The 24,929-nt window shown below is 40.3% G+C and overlaps 1 protein-coding gene across 1 annotated transcript in view; it reads right to left on the bottom strand.

The window, feature by feature from the left end:
- Positions 1–2,613: 2,613 nt before the first annotated feature.
- The window catches only part of LOC114668429 (tripartite motif-containing protein 5-like), a 32,501-nt gene continuing 10,185 nt past the window's right edge, over positions 2,614–24,929 (bottom strand). Inside the window, exons 2-7 of the mRNA XM_051925581.1 lie at positions 23,244–23,339; positions 22,511–22,744; positions 22,250–22,409; positions 21,496–21,555; positions 3,138–3,488; positions 2,614–3,055 (exon numbers count right to left, since the gene is read on the bottom strand). Of these exons, the coding sequence (XP_051781541.1) occupies positions 2,667–3,055; positions 3,138–3,488; positions 21,496–21,555; positions 22,250–22,409; positions 22,511–22,744; positions 23,244–23,339 (1,290 nt within the window). The 3' untranslated portion in view covers positions 2,614–2,666. The remainder of the gene's footprint in view (positions 3,056–3,137; positions 3,489–21,495; positions 21,556–22,249; positions 22,410–22,510; positions 22,745–23,243; positions 23,340–24,929) is intronic.

The raw sequence follows: 24,929 nt of genomic DNA, 5'->3' as shown, positions 1-24,929 counted from the left end.
ACTGCTACATTTTATATCATCACCATTCACAAAATATAGATGTCACTTCTCAGAGCAAGTCTGCTGTTGCACCTTCTCTGCTTGATTTGTATATTGTGGAGGTCTTGCAGCCTATGAAGTCACATCTGCAAGATACCACCTTCTTGAAGAATATCTCTAAAAGTATTTTTATTACACTTATAACAAGATTTAATATAAACTAAAAATAACTTTTGAAGAGATCAATGTATATGTATGCTCTGCATGAACCTTTTAAGGAATTACTGTACATTGGATTGATTATAAACTAAAAAAAAAATCATTGAATGTTTGCAGACACATTCAAGGCCATCTATGATGAGATTGCTACTTAAACCCATGAGGTACACAATTCATAATCCTGGATTATCGGAAAACTGCTACCAGTGTGGAATGCCTCTACAGATTTCTGAGAACCATGCATCTTTTCTTACGATACAATGTGCCAGTGTCTTCTAAGTGCTCTTGTCGAAAAACTGTTCAGTAATGGAAGTCTTGGGCTCAGCTCACACCCAGGAGAAACTGCCTTTCAGGCTTTTGATTTGAAAGATTGCTTCTTATGAGACAAAATAAAGGCTTCACATGTTTTCAAAGAATAAATATGAATACATAGGTCCCTAAATACAGTGGTGTGAAAAACTATTTGCCCCCTTCCTGATTTCTTATTCTTTTGCATGTTTGTCACACAAAATGTTTCTGATCATCAAACACATTTAACCATTAGTCAAATATAACAAAAGTAAACACAAAATGCAGTTTTTAAATGATGGTATTTATTATTTAGGGAGAAAAAAAATCCAAACCTACATGGCCCTGTGTGAAAAAGTAATTGCCCCCTTGTTAAAAAATAACCTAACTGTGGTGTATCACACCTGAGTTCAATTTCCGTAGCCACCCCCAGGCCTGATTACTGCCACACCTGTTTCAATCAAGAAATCACTTAAATAGGAGCTGCCTGACACAGAGAAGTAGACCAAAAGCACCTCAAAAGCTAGACATCATGCCAAGATCCAAAGAAATTCAGGAACAAATGAGAACAGAAGTAATTGAGATCTATCAGTCTGGTAAAGGTTATAAAGCCATTTCTAAAGCTTTGGGACTCCAGCGAACCACAGTGAGAGCCATTATCCACAAATGGCAAAAACATGGAACAGTGGTGAACCTTCCCAGGAGTGGCCAGCCGACCAAAATTACCCCAAGAGTGCAGAGATGACTCATCCGAGAGGTCACAAAAGACCCCAGGACAACGTCTAAAGAACTGCAGGCCTCACTTGCCTCAATTAAGGTCAGTGTTCATGACTCCACCATAAGAAAGAGACTGGGCAAAAACGACCTGCATGGCAGATTTCCAAGACGCAAACCACTGTTAAGCAAAAAGAACATTAGGGCTCGTCTCAATTTTGCTAAGAAACATCTCAATGATTGCCAAGACTTTTGGGAAAATACCTTGTGGACTGATGAGACAAAAGTTGAACTTTTTGGAAGGCAAATGTCCCGTTACATCTGGCGTAAAAGGAACACAGCATTTCAGAAAAAGAACATCATACCAACAGTAAAATATGGTGGTGGTAGTGTGATGGTCTGGGGTTGTTTTGCTGCTTCAGGACCTGGAAGGCTTGCTGTGATAGATGGAACCATGAATTCTACTGTCTACCAAAAAATCCTGAAGGAGAATGTCCGGCCATCTGTTTATCAACTCAAGCTGAAGCGATCTTGGGTGCTGCAACAGGACAATGACCCAAAACACACCAGCAAATCCACCTCTGAATGGCTGAAGAAAAACAAAATGAAGACTTTGGAGTGGCCTAGTCAAAGTCCTGACCTGAATCCAATTGAGATGCTATGGCATGACCTTAAAAAGGTGGTTCATGCTAGAAAACCCTCAAATAAAGCTGAATTACAACAATTTTGCAAAGATGAGTGGGCCAAAATTCCTCCAGAGCGCTGTAAAAGACTCATTGCAAGTTATCGCAAACGCTTGATTGCAGTTATTGCTGCTAAGGGTGGCCCAACCAGTTATTAGGTTCAGGGGGCAATTATTTTTTCACACAGGGCCATGTAGGTTTGGATTTTTTTTTCTTCCTAAATAATAAAAACCACCATTTACAAACTGCATTTTGTGTTTACTTGTGTTATATTTGACTAATGGTTAAATGTGTTTGATGATCAGAAACATTTTGTGTGACAAACATGCAAAAGAATAAGAAATCAGGAAGGGGGCAAATAGTTTTTCACACCACTGTATTTTGGGGAGACTCAAGCTAATACTGTCTGCTTCGTTTTTACTTCAATTGACTAGGTAAATCTTCATTTGATTGCAAAAATATGAGAGAGCATGCACATAAAACTTTTAATATTTTACAATTTCATAATATAAGAGTTTTAATTTTAATTTGCAGTGAATATATTAAACACAGATAATTGTTATTGTGTGCTTGTCTGTGAATGCTCAATCAGTTCCAGATGTGTTCACGAATGTGCTATATTATTTTAAAGGATTTGCTTGCTTAATTTTTTGAACACCCATGCTAAATAAAAAGTATTACTCTTGTAAATGTTGTATTACTCTTTTTAGGTAACATGTAATATTTAATATATTACTATTTAAAAGTAACTTACCCAATACTACATACGAAACACAGATACATTCACCAGACCAGCTTTCCAATCTGTATCTCTATACACTTGCCGTTCAGAGTCACATGCTCCACCTTACAGATCACATCTTCTGGGTCATTCTTACTGCGTGGGGTGAAAGTGCTTTCAGACACCAGATTGTAGCTCTGTTGTCCTCTTTTAGGAACAGAAGGTGAACTACTGATATTGCCATTATAATAGCCCCTTGACTGCCAGGTTACTTTGATGTCTTTGGGGAAAAAATCCTGGATGGAGCAGGTTAGTTTGTATTGCCTACCATTTCCAGCATAATTAGTCACCTGCATACCTCCATACCCAGCATAATTAGTCATCTGCATACCTCCATTCCCAGAATTATTAGTCACCTGCATACGTGACACAATTGGCCGCTTCTGCAGACCTGGGGAGCACACAAACACAAATGGTGACGTCAGACTTCAATTTGTATAAGTATGCTATTGGGCTCTCCTCAAAAATCTTACCAGGAATCACTGAGGAGTTCTTCTCAATGGGCACCTCCTTCAGGGTCTTGTGCTCCACACTGCAGATGAACTCCATGTCCTCCAGGTCATTCAGGGATTGTGGGGTGAACACGGCTTGAGACATCAGCGAGTATTCATTATCTCTTAAGGTTGGCCCATAGTGACACACCGTGGCCTTCCAGTTCTCTGACTCAGCCATGTCAGTCCTCTGTGTTTCTTTGTGTCTTCTCATCCAGGTGACATTGATCTCTTTGGGGTAGAAGTCTGAAATGACGCAGGTCAGGGTGCAGGGCTGATTAAATTCAGTGAAGTAAATCTGCACATTAGAGAGCTGGGGAGGTCTGTCATCAGCTGAGAGAGAAGAACATGAGAACTTAGTGAGGAATGGCATTACAAAGGTTTTGTTGAAATAATTAGATACAAGATTTTGTTTTGTTATAGACATATTCATGTTTCTGATATAAATAATTAGAATTTTAAAAACAGATAAAAATGGTAAATTTTGAAACAGGAGACTCTCAATGCAGTCTGACAGATATATTAGAACAAAAATAACCAGCCACTAAGTAAACCATTCTCACCAACTAACTCCAGTCCGACAGACCTCTCAACAGACTTTCCCATAAGGGCCACGTGCTCCACCCTGCAGATGTATGTCATCTCCTCTGCTTTGCCGAGACTGCTAGGAGTGAATTGGACCTCAGAAGTCACCTCATAGGCGTTATTTCTCTTCTCCGGTCTGGTTGTGTTCACTGTTGCTCTCCATTCAGCTGACCCTGCAGTAACAGGTTGATGTCCACCCTCTTCTCTGACCCTCAGCCAGGTCACTGTGAGTTCACTAGGGAAGAACCTGGAAATGGTGCAGCTGAGAGTGCAAGGCTCACCCACCTTTGAACCCTCGACCATTTCAATGTCAGACAGCAGGGGACGCTCACTGATAACTGAAACACAGACACGATCATTCAGTGAGAGAGAAATCACAAGCATCAACTAGACATCAGAAAGTATCTTCATCATATGATATAAACTAAATGGGGTGGCTCAATGGTCTCCATATCTCACAGCAACACTCCTACTTGTCATGGCAACTTAGATAAATGCCTGAAGCCATTACATGGACATCAGCACTTTGTGAACACAGGAGTTATCAAGATGACACAATCAATGTATTGAAACAGAAAACTCCATAGAGCATAAGACCAATAAGTCACATATTCTAAACTTAGTCACTTAATTCTATATTATATACATATAATAGATGTGTTTCCAGGTTTTGCCCAGGAAACCTCCAAAAAAAAATGGGCATCAGTGTTGTCAGTTAATCAGATGTATCAGAAGTATTAATAATGGACTACTTTTCTGTATACAGTGTTTGTCATTTTTTAAGCAGGAGATAATATTATTAGTTCATTGAAACTCCTTACTCTTAAACATGCTACCCATCAGTAAAACATTCCTGCACTAGATCAATTCTTGCTTTTTATAGTAAATGGCTTTGGCTTTCATTCATGATCATTGGAAAAAAAAAAACAGTTTTAGAGGAAACTATTCTTTTTAATTCAAAGAGGTAATTATTAGGGATAATGACAATTTTGGGCATAAATATAACTCCTCCTGTAGCACAACTTTAAAAATAGTGTCCACAATCAGATTTGAATGTAATGATTTGATCTGCAATCTTGTACAATCACACAGTTTTGGAGGGTTTAGATCAAAAGTAATATACATTGAATCATGCTTTTATTTACCAAATTATTACACACAACAATGACATTTAAATGCTGCACAATAATATGGTGTATGCAATGAATTTAAAGCTTTAATGGGTTAAGAGTGATTGTAACACCAAGGATATCTGATAGGAATTCAAAGATTTTTGTCCAAAATAATGCTAATTTAGTAAACTCCCAAAACATCTGGCCCAGTAAGGCTGAAGTTCGATGGCAATGCTTGCAGGTTGGATCTTGCTCTGGATACATTTTGGACAATTTTAAGCAAGATAAATATGATCAATGAAATATTTTAAGTTGACTTATTGAATGCTTCACACATATGGAGCTGGTGTGTATTATATGCATGGCTGCTTTCCAATCCTTTTCTGAGTGTATGTTGACCAACAAAATCAATGAAATCCAGAAATTGACAACACTAAACTTTAAAACTGCAATTACCACAATAGCACAATCTTTATCCCCCAGCTGTTTATTAACACTACAGGTACATGCTTAAAATGAACAAAACTCTACATGTCCCATGAACGATGCTTAATGGAGTTTTGTTTGACACATTTTAATAACCTCTACAGCTCTGCTGACAAAAAGAAAATGTTTTGGCCAGGGTTGTTTCCCAGTCCTATGTATTTTGTCTTTTTCATTCATTTTTCACTTTGCATTATTTAGCATGATGTATTTCTGTTAATACCATTATGTTCCTTTGCCATTTAGTCAATATGTTTAATGTATAGTTTTTGCTGTATTTAAAAACATTGGCATACTCTTTCTTTAAAAGTCTATGTTCCCTGTGTTTTGTGGGTGGTTCTCCAAGAGGCAGGGCCACCTGTCAATTTCCATTGAGGAAATGCTCTCAGCTCTATAAAGGCTCATAAAATTTGCAGTCCCTAAGCAGTAAATTGTATGTGCTGGTGGTTGGTGACTTTGTAATATTAATTTTTGCACATAGGTAACCATGCATGATGTGGTGTGGACTGAGAAAGTCATGTGTGGACAAAGCCAACAACGTACTCTCTAACACCTGCATCATCATCTTTTGATGGATCCTTATTTCAGCTTTGAACAAATGCCATGTATTTTTGTTATCTTCTAAATTTTAATCAAGACAAATGCTTCTGAAAATATTCTTATGGTGTGTTTACCTTGATCTGAAAGTAATTAATTAAATTAGCTTGGTGCCAAAAGATCCAGTGATCAATAACATTAAAAATAAAGAGTTTTTATTCGGAATAGAACACTACTTATAAAACAAATTAGGGTTGTTCGGTTGTTCTTGAATAAGGTAGGGCCTTTTTGTAACTGTAAGGCTTTGGGAATGCATTACTTAACACAATAATCCTTCAGAAAATGATCATGTAATTTAAGACTTAAAAACTGTTCTGTACTTTCAGTTAACATTGATAAAAAAGTGTTTTAATCAGTAGATAAGACTCCTGAGGATCCAGAATCAAAAACTAAAATTTCCCTAATTTTGAAAGCTGAATATCTCTAAGTACTATTCCATATGGACATAATTGCATCAATGATAAACAGCAAAGGGCTTGACCAAAGGTCAAAGAAAAGAAACAGCCACCCATTAAACAGCAAGCTACTTACAGTTAAAAATTATAGAAAAATCAATCAGGAATAACTGGGAGAGAAACTAAGAACTACACAGCAGTGTTTTGTCTTGGTAGAGTAATATATATTGCTCTACTTTCCCCTATTGTATTATTAATATGTAGCCTTAGAATGCCTAATCTCACAGACTTACCACTGTTTTTAAGGTACTAGCAAAATAGTAGTGTGTTAAAGAGGTTATGAAAAAGAAAAGCAAACATTTTAAAAATAACGTAACATGACTGTCAATGTAATTGTGTTGTCATTGTTATGAGTGTTGCTATACACACACACACATAAACATATATATACATATATACATATCTACATACACACACACACATATACATATATACATATACACATACATAGATACACATTAACACACATACATATATATACACACATACATACATACATACATACACACACACACACACATATTATATACTAGCAAAATACCCGCGCTTCGCAGTGGAGAAGTAGTGTGTTAAAGAGGTTATGTAAACATATATCTACACATACATATACATATATATACAGTGGTGTGAAAAACTATTTGCCCCCTTCCTGATTTCTTATTCTTTTGCATGTTTGTCACACAAAATGTTTCTGATCATCAAACACATTTAACCATTAGTCAAATATAACACAAGTAAACACAAAATGCAGTTTGTAAATGGTGGTTTTTATTATTTAGGGAGAAAAAAAATCCAAACCTACATGGCCCTGTGTGAAAAAGTAATTGCCCCCTGAACCTAATAACTGGTTGGGCCACCCTTAGCAGCAATAACTGCAATCAAGCGTTTGCGATAACTTGCAATGAGTCTTGTACAGCGCTCTGGAGGAATTTTGGCCCACTCATCTTTGCAAAATTGTTGTAATTCAGCTTTATTTGAGGGTTTTCTAGCATGAACCGCCTTTTTAAGGTCATGCCATAGCATCTCAATTGGATTCAGGTCAGGACTTTGACTAGGCAACTCCAAAGTCTTCATTTTGTTTTTCTTCAGCCATTCAGAGGTGGATTTGCTGGTGTGTTTTGGGTCATTGTCCTGTTGCAGCACCCAAGATCGCTTCAGCTTGAGTTGACGAACAGATGGCCGGACATTCTCCTTCAGGATTTTTTGGTAGACAGTAGAATTCATGGTTCCATCTATCACAGCAAGCCTTCCAGGTCCTGAAGCAGCAAAACAACCCCAGACCATCACACTACCACCACCATATTTTACTGTTGGTATGATGTTCTTTTTCTGAAATGCTGTGTTCCTTTTACGCCAGATGTAACGGGACATTTGCCTTCCAAAAAGTTCAACTTTTGTCTCATCAGTCCACAAGGTATTTTCCCAAAAGTCTTGGCAATCATTGAGATGTTTCTTAGCAAAATTGAGACGAGCCCTAATGTTCTTTTTGCTTAACAGTGGTTTGCGTCTTGGACATCTGCCATGCAGGCCGTTTTTGCCCAGTCTCTTTCTTATGGTGGAGTCGTGAACACTGACCTTAATTGAGGCAAGTGAGGCCTGCAGTTCTTTAGACATTGTCCTGGGGTCTTTTGTGACCTCTCGGATGAGTCATCTCTGCACTCTTGGGGTAATTTTGGTCGGCCGGCCACTCCTGGGAAGGTTCACCACTGTTCCATGTTTTTGCCATTTGTGGATAATGGCTCTCACTGTGGTTCGCTGGAGTCCCAAAGCTTTAGAAATGGCTTTATAACCTTTACCAGACTGATAGATCTCAATTACTTCTGTTCTCATTTGTTCCTGAATTTCTTTGGATCTTGGCATGATGTCTAGCTTTTCAGGTGCTTTTGGTCTACTTCTCTGTGTCAGGCAGCTCCTATTTAAGTGATTTCTTGATTGAAACAGGTGTGGCAGTAATCAGGCCTGGGGGTGGCTACGGAAATTGAACTCAGGTGTGATACACCACAGTTAGGTTATTTTTTAACAAGGGGGCAATTACTTTTTCACACAGGGCCATGTAGGTTTGGATTTTTTTTCTCCCTAAATAATAAAAACCATCAATTAAAAACTACATTTTGTGTTTACTTGTGTTATATTTGACTAATGGTTAAATGTGTTTGATGATCAGTGTTTGATGTGTGACAAACATGCAAAAGAATAAGAAATCAGGAAGGGGGCAAATAGTTTTTCACACCACTGTACATACATATACAAATTTACACATCTACATATATATATATATATATATATATATATATATATATATATACATATGCACATATATATACACATATATATATACATATGCACATATATATGTACACACATATTATATATATATACACACATATTATATATATACACACATATTATATATATATATATATATATATTATATACATATACATATATACACATATCTACATATACATATATACAGTATACATATATACATATATATATATATATACACATATACACATCCACATATATATACATATATATATATATATATATATATATATATATACACATATCAGCATATATATACACATACCTATACACACATACATAAACAGACACATATACATCCATCCATCCTCTTCATATATACATATATAGCAAAATACCCGCACTTCGCAGCGGAGAAGTAGTGTGTTAAAGAGGTTATGAAAAAGAAAAGGAAACACTTTCAAAATAATGTAACATGATTGTCAATGTAATTGTGTAGTCATTGTTATGAGTGTTGCTGTCATATATATATATATATATATATATATATATATATATATATATATATATATATATATATATATATATATATATATATATAGCAAAATACCCGTGCTTCGCAGCGGAGAAGTAGTATGTTAAAGAGGTTATGTAAACATATATATACATATACATATATACATATATACACATATCTACATATACACATATCTTTGGTTTCCTCCCACAGTCCAAAGACATGCAGGTTAGGTGCATTGGCGATTCTAAATTGTCCCTGGTGTGTGGGTGTGTGCGCCCTGCGGTGGGCTGGCACCTTGCCCGGGGTTTGTTTCCTGCCTTGTGCTCTGTGTTGGCAGGGATTGGCTCATGTATTTAGGATATAGCGGGTTGGATAATGGATGGATGGACATTTGTATGCATAGCCCTATTTGCCCGTTTTTTGTTTTTTTTCTTTCTTCAGTAATATTTCAGTAAACCCGGAGCTTGTCAGTTCAAATCCTGGTACTGACACCACTGTGTGACCCTGAGGAAGTCACTTCACCTGCCTGTGCTGCAAAAAACAAAAGTAATGTAACAAATTGTACCTCAGATGTTGTAAGTTGGTGGAATAAAGGAATAAGTAAAATAGATAAATATGTATTATACACATAGGAACTATTCATTTATTTTCAGTTAAGTCATCTGCAGCAAACTTTTATAAATGAGGGTTTCTCCTTTTTAGATAGTGCAAACTGTTTCTTCTTCATTGACGTTTTCTCTTGGAGAGCTTTTTTCATTTCATTGAAAATGAAAGCAACAGCTGCCAAAATATGTAGCTTTCTTATTAATTTTTCAACATTGTGTAAAATAAATGTATAAAGTAACATAAAAGGTTTAAATACTGGTTATTCTTTTACACTAAAATATTACTAAAGAGATACAAAAAAAGTAAAATGGATATGTTCTTTTTCTTTAAGGAGATTAAATATTACTGAAGAAAGAAAAAAAAAATTAAACAGCCAAATGGGGCTATGCATACGAACTTAAAAGGTTTAAATAAAACAGAAATATATATTTTATTTTTACTTGCTTAACTTGTGGAGGGTGTATCCTGTAGCAAAGCCCTAACTTTTTTCATGAAAGCCCGTTTCAGTCAATAAGTATTAAAAAACGTGTAAAGATATTGACAATAAGCTATGCAAACCCACCAAGACATGCAATCGTTTAAATCAAGGTGCGAGTCGAAAAACACCATCTGATACTATTAGTTAACGATTAACACATTTCTATATGTATTGTAAGCATACAATACAACTGATAATATGTTGCGCTTATTTATCTGGTGTACCGACATTTTTGCGCGTTTAACGGCTGAAATCTAACGTGGTTTGTGCCCTTCAGAATGAAAACAGTTAGCATTTACCTTTTTAATAAAAAGCAAGCTTTTAAGCCTGAGAAATCACTCCGTAAATCCACACGTTTAATTCTTGATCACTTCAAACAACTGAACTATCCAGAACATTTCAGGCATACATCCAGCATTCAAACTATGTATAAAAAGCACAACTGTTAAAGGAATTCAGCATTTCTTAATTGAAAATGTTCCTTTAATCCTCAACATGTCTCAATGAGTCGTTCTGGTGGTTTTACTTGACATTTTGATATTCTGGTTAATTGTGTTTGCAGTTGAGATGTTCTTTCCTGATTTATACTTGTTTTCTCGTTAATATTTGTTTCGCTGGTGTTAGTGTTCTGATTAGAGGTTATTGGTCCTTTGATGTCTCGATGGTTTCTTCTTAGAACAGCTCCTATTACGCAATTCCATCACATACTGGTCTATTGTTTCTCCGCTTTTTTGGAAACATGTAAAAAAAACTTGTGCCGCTCAAACGTCACATTGCGCTTTGGGTTGCAATACGTTTCGAATTTTTCAACTATTTTGTTCAATTTCATATTGTCTCCATCTTCTTCAAACTGAAAATTGTTATACACCTCTAGCGCCTCTTCACCAATTACATGTAGAAGCATAGATGCTTTCATTTTTTCAATTTTCCTATCTGCTTCAATCGCAGCAAGATACAACTTGAATATCTGTTTAAATCTTTTCCAATTTTCAGCTACATTTCCCTTTAACTGGAGATTTGGTGGGGGCTGTAATCCTAACATATTTTTTTTTCTCTTTTGCTAGAACGTCTTAGCGCTTTCTGATCACGTTTTCGGGTTACTCACAGACACGCGACTCGTTCAAAAGCTGAACCTCTTTTTCACATTCCTCTTCCAATCCGCCACTTCTGACACCATGTAGTGATCTTGTTAGGTTCGTAGTTTAATCAATACACAGGATTGAAAGACATAATAACTTTTTAATAGACAGACTTTAGAGACATTTACTGTACAAGTTACTAATCGTTCTTTAGTTCACACCCATTCTCCTACTTGCATCGGCATTCACAGGCATTACTAATCATTCTGTAAGTATCCCTTAATAGACCTTACTAATCAACTATCATTACAAAATCCAACGTGGTTTGTGCCCTTCAGAATGAAAACAGTTAGCATTTACCTTTTTAATAAAAGGCGAGCTTTTAAGCCTAAGAAATCACTCCATAAATGCACACGTTTAATTGCACATGTGTTAATATGTATGCTTACACAGTATTAAAAGACACTCAAAAATTAACGTCATTTACCTTCGTTCCCTCGTTTGACTCGTGCTGTTAATCTCTTCCTTGTTTTTAGTTCACGTGATTACGTAGGAGGCGTGATGACGCGGTACGTGATGACGCCTCCTCCATTAGAGTATATGGACAAAAAACAGGTTCCAGTTATGACCATTACGTGTAGAATTTCAAAATGAAACCTGCCTAACTTTTGTAAGTAAGCTGTAAGGAATGAGCCTGCCAAATTTCAGCCTTCCACCTACACGGGAAGTTGGAGAATTAGTGATGAGTGAGTGAGTCAGTCAGTCAGTCAGTCAGTGAGGGCTTTGCCTTTTATTAATATGTATAGATTATAGTATATAACTTATCCCTACCTTCCCTTATATATCTATAACCTCAGGCAATTAGATGTAGTAAAAAGACAAGCAGAAGTTAAGTTACACATAAAATAATGTATTACTGATAATATTCATAAATAATAACAAAATGCAAAGTACATTTGAATATTGGCAACCATACAACCTGATTAAATGGCGATATTTAGTTCAGGCGGCACACAGACTTGTAGTTACTTAAATGTCTCTAGTTAAGGCATCATTGGTGCTCAGCTTTCAGCCACATGTCTGTTCAAAATGGCTGCTGAGCTGTGCTCTTCATTGTGTTGTCTTCATCATCACAGGTTAGCAAGAGAGAGATACTACTTCATCATGTGTTGGTTGGTAAGAGAGAGAGAATGTGGTTGAACAAGCAGATTTATAAATTCTTTGTCCAAGCCCTACAACCAATAGGACATCATGATACTTAAAAGCGTCTGACACAAGCCAATTCCAAACAGCCATACCTCAGACCAATGGGGGAATACAACATCTTAAAACCTGCCACCCCTAAGACCATATGTCTTTAAGTCTTTCTTGTGGGGGTTGAAAGACTTTAGCAGAGAAACACTTGCCAAACTGGTTTAAGGCACATCTACCCCCAACTCTGTCGTAAAATTCAAAGAAACTCAGTCGTAAGGGGGGAGGGGGGGTTAAACATTAAATAGCATTGCTTTGCCTAAATTACAAATAAAGACATACAAAATATTTATCAAGTTATATGTAAAATCTCACATCACAACAAGCAGACACATTTAATTTTATCAATAACTAAAACAATATAATACATTAACATTTCCTGCATTCATTTTTTAAAATTTATCATCATTTTCGTTAAATATTATTTGCATCTCACTGAATTATTTTATTCTGCATAACTTTCCCTATGTTTTCAGCAATGTTTACTTTGTTGCTTTATTTTATTTATTTATTTATTTTCATTTTATTATGTATTTTTCTACTGTACAACATTTTGCGATTATCAGAGCTGGGTGTAAAGAGGTAAAAAGCATTACAGTAGTCTAATTACAGTAATAAAACAGTGCAATGTATTGAAATTTCAATCTTTGGAATCACATTGGCTACTGGTTTAGCTAGAAGGCCTTTTTTGCATTATACATACATTTCTAAGCAAACAAAACTGTGTTACACTTAACATAACGTTCACAGATGAGAGTATGACTCCTTGTATTGCGCTGTTTTTACATAGGCTAAAAGAGGGCATTGAATGCTATGACACTGTCAGATTCGTACTGGCAGGGTGTGTGCATTTGTTATTTTATGACACGTGTAATGGACAGCTGGGTCCCATGCCTGGCAGGGACGCCCCTGCTGCATCTGTTCCGGGGGAGCAGCCATGAACAGTTCAATACCTCCCCCGGGGCGCTTGGTGGCAGCCTCCCTGGCAGACGATGATTCCCCAACCCGGCGCATGGCTCCATGGGAGATGGAGTCCTCCACAGCCTGGTTGGGGGCTCGGATGGCCGCTAGGGGGAGCTGCATGTAGTCAGCAGCTTGGCTGGTCGTATCTTCAGCCCCACCCGGAAGTGCAATTAGGACCAGGTGGTCAAGCACCTGGAATGCTTCCGGGTGGGATATAAAAAGGGCCAGCCACCATCACTCAGGGAGCCAGGGTCGGGAGGAGGAGGACTAAGCCTGAGGAGGAGTGGTGGGAAAGAAGAGAGAATTGTGTTGTGTTGGACTTGTGCTTTGTGGGACTGTGTATTGCCTGTGGGTCACAGGGAAGACGTGCACCCACGGGAGAAGAAAATAAAAGTCCTTGTGTGTTTTATACGTGCCTCTGTGTCCTTCTGTGTCGGGTCAGGCGCCTATATAGCGCCTTTGTTACACACGGTAGTTGATTTTAGTTCAGGACTACATTAACAATTACTGTAGTTCAAAGGAAAGGCTCTGACAATTGTCTGTGCTTATGTGACAGCGGTGGAGTCAGAATATTTGACCTCCTTGTAGACCTTGGGGTGAGTACTAGAATGTGCTCCTACTAGGGACTCTATTGTTTTACTGGGGGATTTTAACTCTCATGTGGGCAACAACAGTGTACCTGGAAGAGTGTGATGGGAAGGAACAGAATACCAGATCTATGCTAGTCAAAGTATGTCCATAGTGTACAACATGTTCGAGCACAAGGGTGTTAGCAGCAGAGCAACCTAGGTCATAGGTCAATGATCAGTTTTGTAATTGTGTTATTGATCTGTGGCCATTTGTCTTGGACAGTCAGAATCACCACCTGATTGTGAGGTAGTTAAGATTGCAAGGAAAATGCCAGACAAGTATAGTGAGGGTGTGTGGGGAACGTTTAGCAGACACCTATGTCCTGGAGATCTTCTGAACAAACTTCCATTCTGAAGGAAGGAGACATTGAACACGAATGGATCATGTTCCATGATCCCATTGCTGAGGTGGCTGTGCAGAGTCACCTCATTGGTGTTTATCATGGTGGTAACCCTCAAACCCAGTGGTGGATGCCAGCGGCAAAGGGAGCTGTAAGACTGAAGGAGGCAGCTTTTCATGCTTGGTTAGCTTGTGGGACTGTAAAGGCAGTTCAATAGGCACCAACAGGTCAAGCAGAGTGTGGTAAACGCAATTGTGGAAACAAAAACTCAGGTGTGGGATGAATTTTTTAAGGTCATGGAAAATTACTTTTGGATGGTCCCAAAGTAATTCTGGCAAACTGTTAGATGACTCAGGAGGAAGAAGCAGTCCTTTGCCCATGCAGGGGACATGGTCAGGTGGTGGAAGGCTCTAGGGGTGAAGGATGTTTACTCTTGAGTCCTTAAAGGCTGTGGATGTTGTTAGGCTGTCTTGGTTGACACACCTTTTTAACATTGTGTGGAGGTAGGGGACAGTATCTCTGAACTGGCAAACTGGGGTGGTTGTGGTGGTTCCCATTTTTAAGAAGACACCCTGGGAAGGCTTATGCCCAGGTTCAGAAAAGAAGGATTCAGTTGTCGGTTGAGCCTCAGATTCAGGAGGAACAATGTGAATTTTGTCCTGGGCATGGAACAAAGGACCAGCTTTTGACCCTCTTCAAAATTCTGGAGCGTTCATGGGAGTATGCTCAACCAGTCCATATGTGTTTTATGGAGTACAAAATACAACCATGGCCCCTGGGGGTCCTGTAGGGGGTGATTCGAGAGTATGGGGAACCAGGTCAGCTGTTAAGAGCTATTTGGTCCCTGGACAACCAGATCAAAGGTTTGGTCGCTGTCAGTAAGTCTTGACTCATTTCCAATAAGTGTGGGACTCTACCAGGGCTGCCCTTTGTCACTGATCCAGTGATTGTTATGAACTGAATTTCTAAGCACCAGTTCAAGGGCCTCAGTATGCGTCTCTGCTTTTTGCGGATGATGTGGTCCTGTTGGCTTCATCAGGAAGTGACCTTAGACAAACACTGAGATGATTTATAGCCGAGTATGAAGTGGCTGGGACAAGGATCAGCAACCCCAAGTCTGAGGTCACGATTCTGGGGAAAGGGTGCTGCTTCAAGGAGTTTAAGTATGTCAGTATCTGGTTCATGACTGAGGGACGGAGGGAGCAGGAGATTGACAGGTGGATTGGAGCAGCATCCACAGATATCCAGATGTTGTACCGGTCAGTAGTGGTGAAGAGGGAGCTGAGCTGAAAGGCGAAGCTCTTGATTACTGTTTGAGTTACATTTCTATTCTCACCTATGATCATAAGCTTTGGGTAGTGACCGAAAGAATTAGATCATGGATACAAGTGGCAGAAATGAGTTTCCTTTGCAGGGTGTCTGGGCTCAGCCTTAGAGATTAGATGAGGAGTGCAGATACTTGGGAAGAGCTCAAAACAGAACCACTGCTTCTCTGCATTGAAAGGAGCCGGTTGAGGTGGCTTCGGCATATGATTAGGATGTCTCCTAGACAACTACCTGGGGAGGTGTTTCGAGAATGTCTAACTGGCAGGAGACCTTGGGACAAACCCAGGACATGCTCAAGAGATTTATATCTCTTGGCAGGGCTGTGAATGCCTTGCTATCCCCCCAAGAGGACCTGGAGGAGGTTGGGGTGGAAAAGGGATGTCTTGGCATCACGGCTTAGGTTGCTGCCCTGTGACCCGGACCTGGATAAGCGGAAGAAAATGGAAGGATGGATGGAGAGATTATTACTGTTATTTCTTTCCTCGACAATGAACTGGATTAACAGGTTTGAGAATGACAATGCCATCCACCCATCCATCCAATTCCGCGTATCTGAGATCGGGTCGTGGGGGCAGCAGCTTGAGCAGAGATAGCTAGCCTTCCCTCTCCCCGGCCACTTCTTCTAGATCTTCTGAGGGAATCCCAAGGCATTCCCAGGCCAGCTGAGAGACATAGTCCCTCTAGCGTGTCCTGGGTCTTCCCCGGGGCCTCCTCCCGGTTAAACATGCCCGGAACACCTCACCAGGGAGGCATCCAGGAGGTATCCTGATCAGATGCCCAAGCCACCTCATCTGACTCCTCTCGATGCGGAGGAGCAGCGGCTCTACTCTGAGTCCCTCCCGGATGACTGAGCTTCTCACCCTATCTTTAAGGGAGAGCCCAGACACCCTGCGGAGGAAACTCATTTCGGCCGCTTGTATTCGCGATCTCGTTCTTTCGGTCACTACCCATAGCTCATGACCATAGGTGAGGGTAGGAACATAGATCGACTGGTAAACTGAGAGCTTTGCCTTACGGCTCAGCTCCTTTTTCACCACGACAGACCGATGCAGAGTCTGCCTCACTGTGGACGCTGCACCGATCCGCCTGTCGATCTCATGTTCCATTCTTCCCTCACTTGTGAACAAGACCCCGAGATACTTGAACTCCTCCACCTGGGGCAGGATCTTGCTCCTAACCCTGAGAGGGCACTCTACCCTTTTCCGCCTAAGGACCATGGTTTCGGATTTGGAGGTGCTGATTCCCATCCCAGCCATTTCACATTCAGCTTCGAACCGATCCAGAGAGAGTTGAAGATCATGGCCTGATGAAGCAAACAGGACAACATCATCTGCAAAAAGCAGTGACTCAATCCTGAGTCCACCAAACCGGACCCCCTCAACACCCTGGCTGCGCCTAGAAATTCTGTCCATAAAAGTTATGAACAGAATCGGTGACAAAGGGCAGCCCTGGCGGAGTCCAACTCTCACTGGAAACGGGTTCGACTTACTGCCGGCAATACGGACCAAGCTCTGACACCGATCGTACAGGGACTGAACAGCCCTTTTCGGGGGTCTGGTACCCCATACTCTCGGTGTAACCCCCACAGGATTCCCATAGGGACACGGTCGAAAGCCTTTTCCAAGTCCACAAAACACATGTTCTTCTTAAAGAGGGGGACCACCACCCCGGTCTGCCAATCCAGAGGCACTGTCCCTGATGTACATGCAATGTTGTTGAGGCATGTCAACCAAGACAGCCCTACAACATCCAGAGCCTTGAGGAACTCCAGGCGTATCTCATCCACCACTGGGGCCCTGCCACTAAGGAGTTTTTTGACCACCTCGGTGACCTCAGTCCCAGAGATGGGGGAGGCCACCTCCGAGTCCCTAGGTTCTGCTTCCTCATTGGAAGGCATGTTAGTGGGATTGAGGAGGTCTTCGAAGTACTCCCCCCACCGGCTCACAACGTCCCGAGTCGAGGTCAGCAGCGCACCATCCCCACCATATACAGTGTTGACACTGCACTGCTTCTGCCTACTGAGATGCTGGATGGTGGATCAGAATCTCCTCGAAGCCATCCTCCATGGCCTCCCCAACCTCTTCCCACGCCCGAGTTTTTGCCTCAGCAACCATTGAAGCTACATTCCGCTTGGCCTGCCGGTACCCATCAGCTGCCTCCAGAGTCCCACAAAACAAAAGGGTCCTGTAGGACTCCTTCAGCTTGACGGCATCCCTCACCGCTGGTGTCCACCAACGGGTTCGGGGATTGCCGCCACGAAAGGCACCGACCACCTTATGGCCACAGCTCCGGTCAGCCGCCTCAACAATACAGGCACGGAACATGGCCCATTCAGACTCAATGTCCCCCACCTCCCTCGGGATGTGGTCGAAGTTCTGCCAGACGTGGGAGTTGAAGCTACTTCTGACAGGGGACTCTGCCAGACGTTCCCAGCAGACCCTCAAAACAAGTTTGGGCCTACCAGGCCTGACTGGCATCCTACCCCACCATCGAAGCCAACTCACCACCAAGTGGTGATCAGTTGACAGCTCCACCCCTCTCTTCACCCGAGTGTCCAAGACATATGGCTGAAGGTCCTACGACACGACCACAAAGTCGATCATCGAACTGAGGCCTAGGGTGCACATATGAACACACCTATGCTTGAACATGGCGTTCGTTATGGACAATCCATGACGAGTACAGAAGTCCAATAACAAAACACAGCTCGGGTTCAGATCGGGGGGGGGGGCATTCCTCCCAATCACGCCCTTCCAGGTCTCACTGTCATTGCCCACGTGAGTATTGAAGTCTGCCAATAGAACGAGGGAGTCCCCATAAGGTATGCCCTACAGCACTCCCTCCACGGACTCCAAAAAGGGTGGGTACATATGTCCAAACAACAGTTAGGACCCGTCCCCCCTCCTGAAGGCGGAGGGAGTCTACCCTCTCGTCCACCAGGGTAAACCCCAATGAACAGGTTCCTAGTCGGGGGGCAATAAGTATGCCCACACCCGCTCGCCGCCTCTCACCGGGGGCAACTCCAGAGTGGTAGAGAGTCCAGCCCCTCTCAAAGAGATTGGTTCCAGAGTCCAAGCTGTGCGTCGAGGTGAGCCCGACTATATCTAGCTGGAACCTCTCAACCTCGCGCACTAGCTCAGGCTCCTTCCCCTTCAGAGAGGTGACATTCCATGTCCCAAGAGCCAGCTTCTGTAGCCAAGGATCGGCCACCACCCAACTCACACTGCACCTGACCTTCTTGGCCCCTCCCATAGGTGGTGAGCCCATGGGAAAGAATGACAATGACTATGTGTAATTATTTCTGTTGCTGTTTGACCGAATCTCATTTTAGAATGCCCAGTTTCGTGTTAGGTAATTTTTGTTGCTATCATTATTTTAGTAATGTCATTTTGGCACATTATTGTTTAGAATTTAGATTTCCTCCGACTCTTCACTAAGATTTTTGAGTGAGGCTTTGGTCTGCGTCTTTAAAGGTTATCCATTTTACACTTTCTAAAAGCAGACACTTTCTTTCTACACTGAAATTCTCCAAAAGTCAATTTGCAAAAATTTTTTTAATAGTCATGAAGAGCAAAGGGGATTTGGATATGACCCTCATTTATTTTTTGTATTCGAGTACAAAGTGACATGGTGCGTCTTTCAGCCTTTTCAATTCAAGGGGATCTCTAGAAGTATGACTTTTCATTACAATGCAGAAGTTGATTTACGAATTCACAGTCTCAAGGAGGATCATATTGGGACGCAGAAGACGAAACTATTGTGTGGGACACAACAGAAATGTGATCATACTACTTAGTTAATTGAGATAAATTTAACTGGGATTGTTATGATCTTGATGAGACCAAATGGAAAGTTACAACCAGGAATAAGCAAAAAATAGATGTGGATCATAAAATGACATGAGCAAAAAGTGCAGAAAGAACAATCCAGAAACACTAATTAAGGCTAAAAGTCAAAATATGTTGCCAAAAATGTAATATTTTACATTTAAAGACTTAAGTGTTCAATATTGACAAGAAAGGTATAAAGAAATTTGACAATGAGTTCCAATACAAGGGCAATGATGAGAATACACTCACTTGACTGGCAATGAATATTGCAATCATAAACTACATGGCTAAAACTATAAAAAGAAAGAAACAAAATAGCAATGAACATCTAAAGTTTAGAATGAAAAAAATCTGCCATGCCAGTAATTATTAAATAATTCACATTAAACAAAATTTACAAATGTACAAAAAATCAACAAATGACAAGTGGGGATTCTAAAACAATGATCACAATACAATTTATAATAATAAAAATTGAAAATTCCAGTCAGTGAGGAGCCAAAATTAAAGATGCAGAAAGGGACTGTGGCAAAATCTGGAAGAAGTCCAGTTTTGAAAGTTCCTAAAGTCTTACTGTCTACCACACTACTTATTCCAAGTGTCTATCGTTCTCTGTGTAAAGAAAAACTTCCTAATGTTTGTGCGAAATTTACCCTTAACAAGTTTCCAACTGTGTCCCCGTGTTCTGGATGAACTCATTTTAAAAATAACAGTCTTGATCCACTGGATTAATTCCCTTCATACTTTTAAAAACTTCATGTCACCTCTTAATCTTCTTTTGCTTAAATTGTATAGGCTCAGCTCTTTTAATCTTTCCTCATAATTCAATCCCTGTAGTCCTGAAGTCAGCCTTATCGCTCTTCTCTGGACCTTTTTTAGTGCTACTATGTCCTTTATGTAGCCTGGAGACCAAAACAGCACCCAGTACTCCAGATGAGAACTCACCAGTGTGTTATAAAGCTTGAGCAGAACCTCCTGTGACTTGTACTTCACACATCAAGGTACTATATAACCTGACATTCTGTTTGCCTTCTTAATGGCTTCTGAACACTGTCAGGAAGTTGATAGTTTAGAGTCAACTATGACTCCTATAATCCTTCTCATAAGGTGTACTCTTAACCAGCTTGTTACTTATATTCCTATCTAAATCATTTATATATATTTAAAAATAACAGCGGCTGTGGTACTGACCCCTGTGGAACACCACTCTTAACATTGGCCAGTTCTGATGAGCTTCCTCACACAATCAACCTCTGTTTCCTGTGTCTGAGCCAATTCTGCACCCATCTACAAACATCACCCTGAACTCCCACTTGTTTTAGTTTGATGTCCAACCTCTAAGAGTGACATGTCTGTCTGCTTCATGTACTGTATGGAGGTTGCTGACCTGGAAGAAGAAAAACTTTGAGGCCATCTTGAATCTGCCCAGTGGTTCAGCTTTTATAAAGGCTAAATCAGCAGCATGGTTGGTCATCTCAAGGCCTAAATCTGAACAAGACGCTCTACTTTAGAATTCTGCAACTTGACTAAAATATCTGTGAGGGTTGTGCACACTCAACATCAAGTCGTCACCTCAGTAAGCACTGTTTTCTTCTTAGAACCCCAATTTTTTTCACTTCTCATGCCTCGTTTTTTAATAACCTGGTACAGCACATGCTGGGGTTAAGAGAGCAGCAGTGCCAATTAGTCACCTCTAATCAAAATTTCAGAAAAACACATAAATTTGCTAGCACTGGTCCAATTAGTGTTTAAGTCATTAAAATTATGGAATTTTCACCCTAAATATCTATACTACAGAACAGCAAAAGTAGACTTACATTTTAAAACTTGATCTCCAATTTTCAGATTCTGTATGGCATAATCTGGAGTGCTGACTTCTAAAGAAAGAAAGAGAAACATATCATGTCTCTACTTGAGTGCCCATGACAAGCAGGACAGCTTCTGATTCACTCCCTTGGAAGTTTTCACATTTTATTGTTATACATCATTAGGTAACAGTGACAAAAGACACTGACAGAGAGGTGCGAAGAGATTTAAGGTGATTTTCATAGGCTTTGGTAATTCTATTGTTAAGGGAGTATGGCATAGAGAAAGCCATACTGCTAAAAAAGAGCATGTGACGTATCAGCCAGAATTTACTAGAATGCACATGGGAAGACTAAGAGGTCAGCTGAAACAAGGTTCTATGGTGTAATGAGACCAAAATGGCTTTTTGGTCATTAGACTAAACACCAAGTTTGACATATGCCAAACACTGCACACCATCAAAAACACGCCATCCCCACAGTGGAGCATGTTGGTGGCTGCATCATGCTGTGAGGATACTTCTCTGCAGCAGGACCTGGAAGGCTTATGAGCGTAGAAGGTAATGTGAAAACAGAAACATACAGTGAAGCCCTGGAGAAAAACCTGATGTAGTCTACAAAAAAATCTGTACCTTGGGAGAAGATTTGTTTTACAGCAAGACGACAACCCCAAGCATAAAGCAAAATCTACACAGATATGGCTTAAACTTTCAATACGTTCTATAGGCACTGGACGAAGGAGGTCACATCAGGATGTACAACCCACCTGTCTGACTGGTTTTCACAAGTTCTAAGCTGCTGACCTTCTCCAAGCTCTCCTTCAGATCAGTCAGGTCCTTCCTTAGTGTCTCAGGAAGAAAATCTTCAATAAAAGTGATGTTGGGTGAATCACCATGTTCAAGAGTGAAACCGGAAAATGGGAACTTCTGCATAAGAGTAGAATAAAGAGGAGAACATGAGAGACAAAGACTTGTGTGTGAGTGTGTGTCAGCAGTCCTGTTTGTATCCTTCAAATCAGCCTGCTCACCTTTAGGAAGTGAATGTGGTCATCTAACTGTGAGAGCTCAGACAGCTCAGCATCTCTCCTCCTCAGGTCCTCTATCTCCTTCTCCAGTCGCTCAATGAGCTCTTGAGCCTTTGTCACTTCCCTCTTCTCATGATCTTTAATCACTCCAGTGACCTCTGATTGTAGCTTCTCTAGAGAGTGCAGTAGAGATGTAAAAATCTCCTGGTGTTCCTGTATTTCTTTCACTGCAGAGCACTGAGAGAACATGGAAAGTCAATTCAGTAACATGTTTTAAACTGAAATCATAATAATGATGATGTTATGTGGCTTGTGTCATTATTTTTTCAAAGATTTGTTTAATTTCTTAAAGCTCCTTCCACTTCACATCCTGTTATGAGGAGCTACTGTGTACAGGTATTCTGTACTTGATAGGGAGGAGGAGCTGCTATAGGTCACTGTGATTGATTTGGGAGAAGCCCAAAGAGACACATGGAAAGTATTCAGTCATGACAAACAACATGGCAGAAACTGTTGGTCAGCTTTGACATGGTGAGCTTTTGGAGTTCAGAAACTCATTGAGCACTCAAATTTATTATTGTGAGTTGGTTTGACATTGGAGAAATGATGTCCTTATTTCCCAGATTGTTATTGAACAAAAAGCTGGTTTAATTTGCTCCTTATTTTAATGAACATATGGCACTCATTCAATTCATGTCACTTCGTCTGTTTCACTGTGACTAAACACACAACTCACCTGAATCCTCACTATGGCCTCCTTTGTCTCCTCCACTTTCTTCTCTTTCGCTTGAATTTTCTTCTTCATTTTTGCCATTCTATTCTCTACATGACACTGAGTGGAAAGAAAATGGCAGGGAGACATCAGAGAAGTGGGCAGAGAAGAAATCCTGTAAATTTCCAGCCTCTACAGTTGTGCTTGAAAGTTTGTGAACCCTTTAGAATTTTCTATATTTCTGCATAAATATGACCTAAAACATCATCACCTTTTCACTCAAGTCCTAAAAGTAGATAAAGAGAAACCAATTAAACAACTGAGACAAAAATATTATACTTGGTCATTTATTTATTATGTGAACCTCTAGAATTAGCAGTTAGTTTGAAGGTGAAATTAGAGTCAGGTGTTTTCAATCAATGGGATGACAATCAGGTGTGAGTGGGCACCCTGTGTTATTTAAAGAACAGGGATCTATCAAAGTCTGCTCTTCACAACATGTTTGTGGTAGTGTATCATGGCACGAACAAAGGAGATTTCTGAGGAGGCTGGAAAAGGTTACAAAACCATCTCTAAAGAGTTTGGACTCCACCAATCCACAGTCAGACAGATTGTGTACAGATGGAGGAAATTCAAGACCATTGTTACCCTCCCCAGGAGTGGTCGACCAACAAAGATCACTCCAAGAGCAAGGCGTGTAACAGTGAGCGAGGTCACAAAGGACCCCAGGGTAACTTCTAAGCAACTGAAGGCCTCTCTCACATTGGCTAATGTTCATGTTCATGAGTCCACCATCAGGAGAACACTGAACAACAATGGTGTGCATGGCAGGGTTGCAAGGAGAAGCCACTGCTCTCCAAAAAAAATATTGCTGCTCGTCTGCAGTTTGCTAAAGATCACGTGGACAAACCAGAAGGCTATTGGAAGAATGTTTTGTGGACGGATGAGACCAAAATAGAACTTTTTGGTTTAAATGAAAAGCGTTTTGTTTGGAGAAAGGAAAACACTGCATTCCAGCATAAGAACCTTATCCCATCTGTGAAACATGGTGGTGGTAGTATCATGGTTTGGGCCTGTTTTGCTGCATCTGGGCCAGGACAGCTTGCCTTCATTAATAGAACAATGAATTCTGAATTATATCAGAGAATTCTAAAGGAAAATGTCAGGGCATCTGTCCATGAACTGAATCTCAAGAAAAGGTGGGTCATGCAGCAAGACAACGACCCTAAGCACACAAGTCGTTCTACCAAAGAATGGTTAAAGAAGAAAAAAGTTAATGTTTTGGAACGGCCAAGTCAAAATCCTGACCTTAATCCAATCGAAATGTTGCGGAAGGACCTGAAGTGAGCAGTTAATGTGAGGAAACCCACCAACATCCCAGAGTTGAAGCTGTTCTGTACGGAGGAATGGGCTAAAATTCCTCCAAGCCGGTGTGCAGGACTGATCAACAGTTACCGGAAACGTTTAGTTGCAGTTAATGCTGAAATGGGGGGTCACACCAGATACTGAAAGCAAAGGTTCACATACTTTTGCCACTCACAAATATGTAATATTCGATCATTTTCCTTAATAAATAAATTACCAAGTATAATATTTTTGTCTCATTTGTTTAACTGGTTTCTCTTTATCTACTTTTAGGACTTAAGTGAAAATCTGATGATGTTTTATGTCATATTTATGCAGAAATACAGAAAATTCTAAAGGGTTCAC

The sequence above is a fragment of the Erpetoichthys calabaricus genome, chromosome 1, assembly GCF_900747795.2.
Source record: "Erpetoichthys calabaricus chromosome 1, fErpCal1.3, whole genome shotgun sequence".
Taxonomy (NCBI): domain Eukaryota; kingdom Metazoa; phylum Chordata; class Cladistia; order Polypteriformes; family Polypteridae; genus Erpetoichthys; species Erpetoichthys calabaricus.
This window is presented reverse-complemented; position numbering and strand designations above follow the sequence as displayed.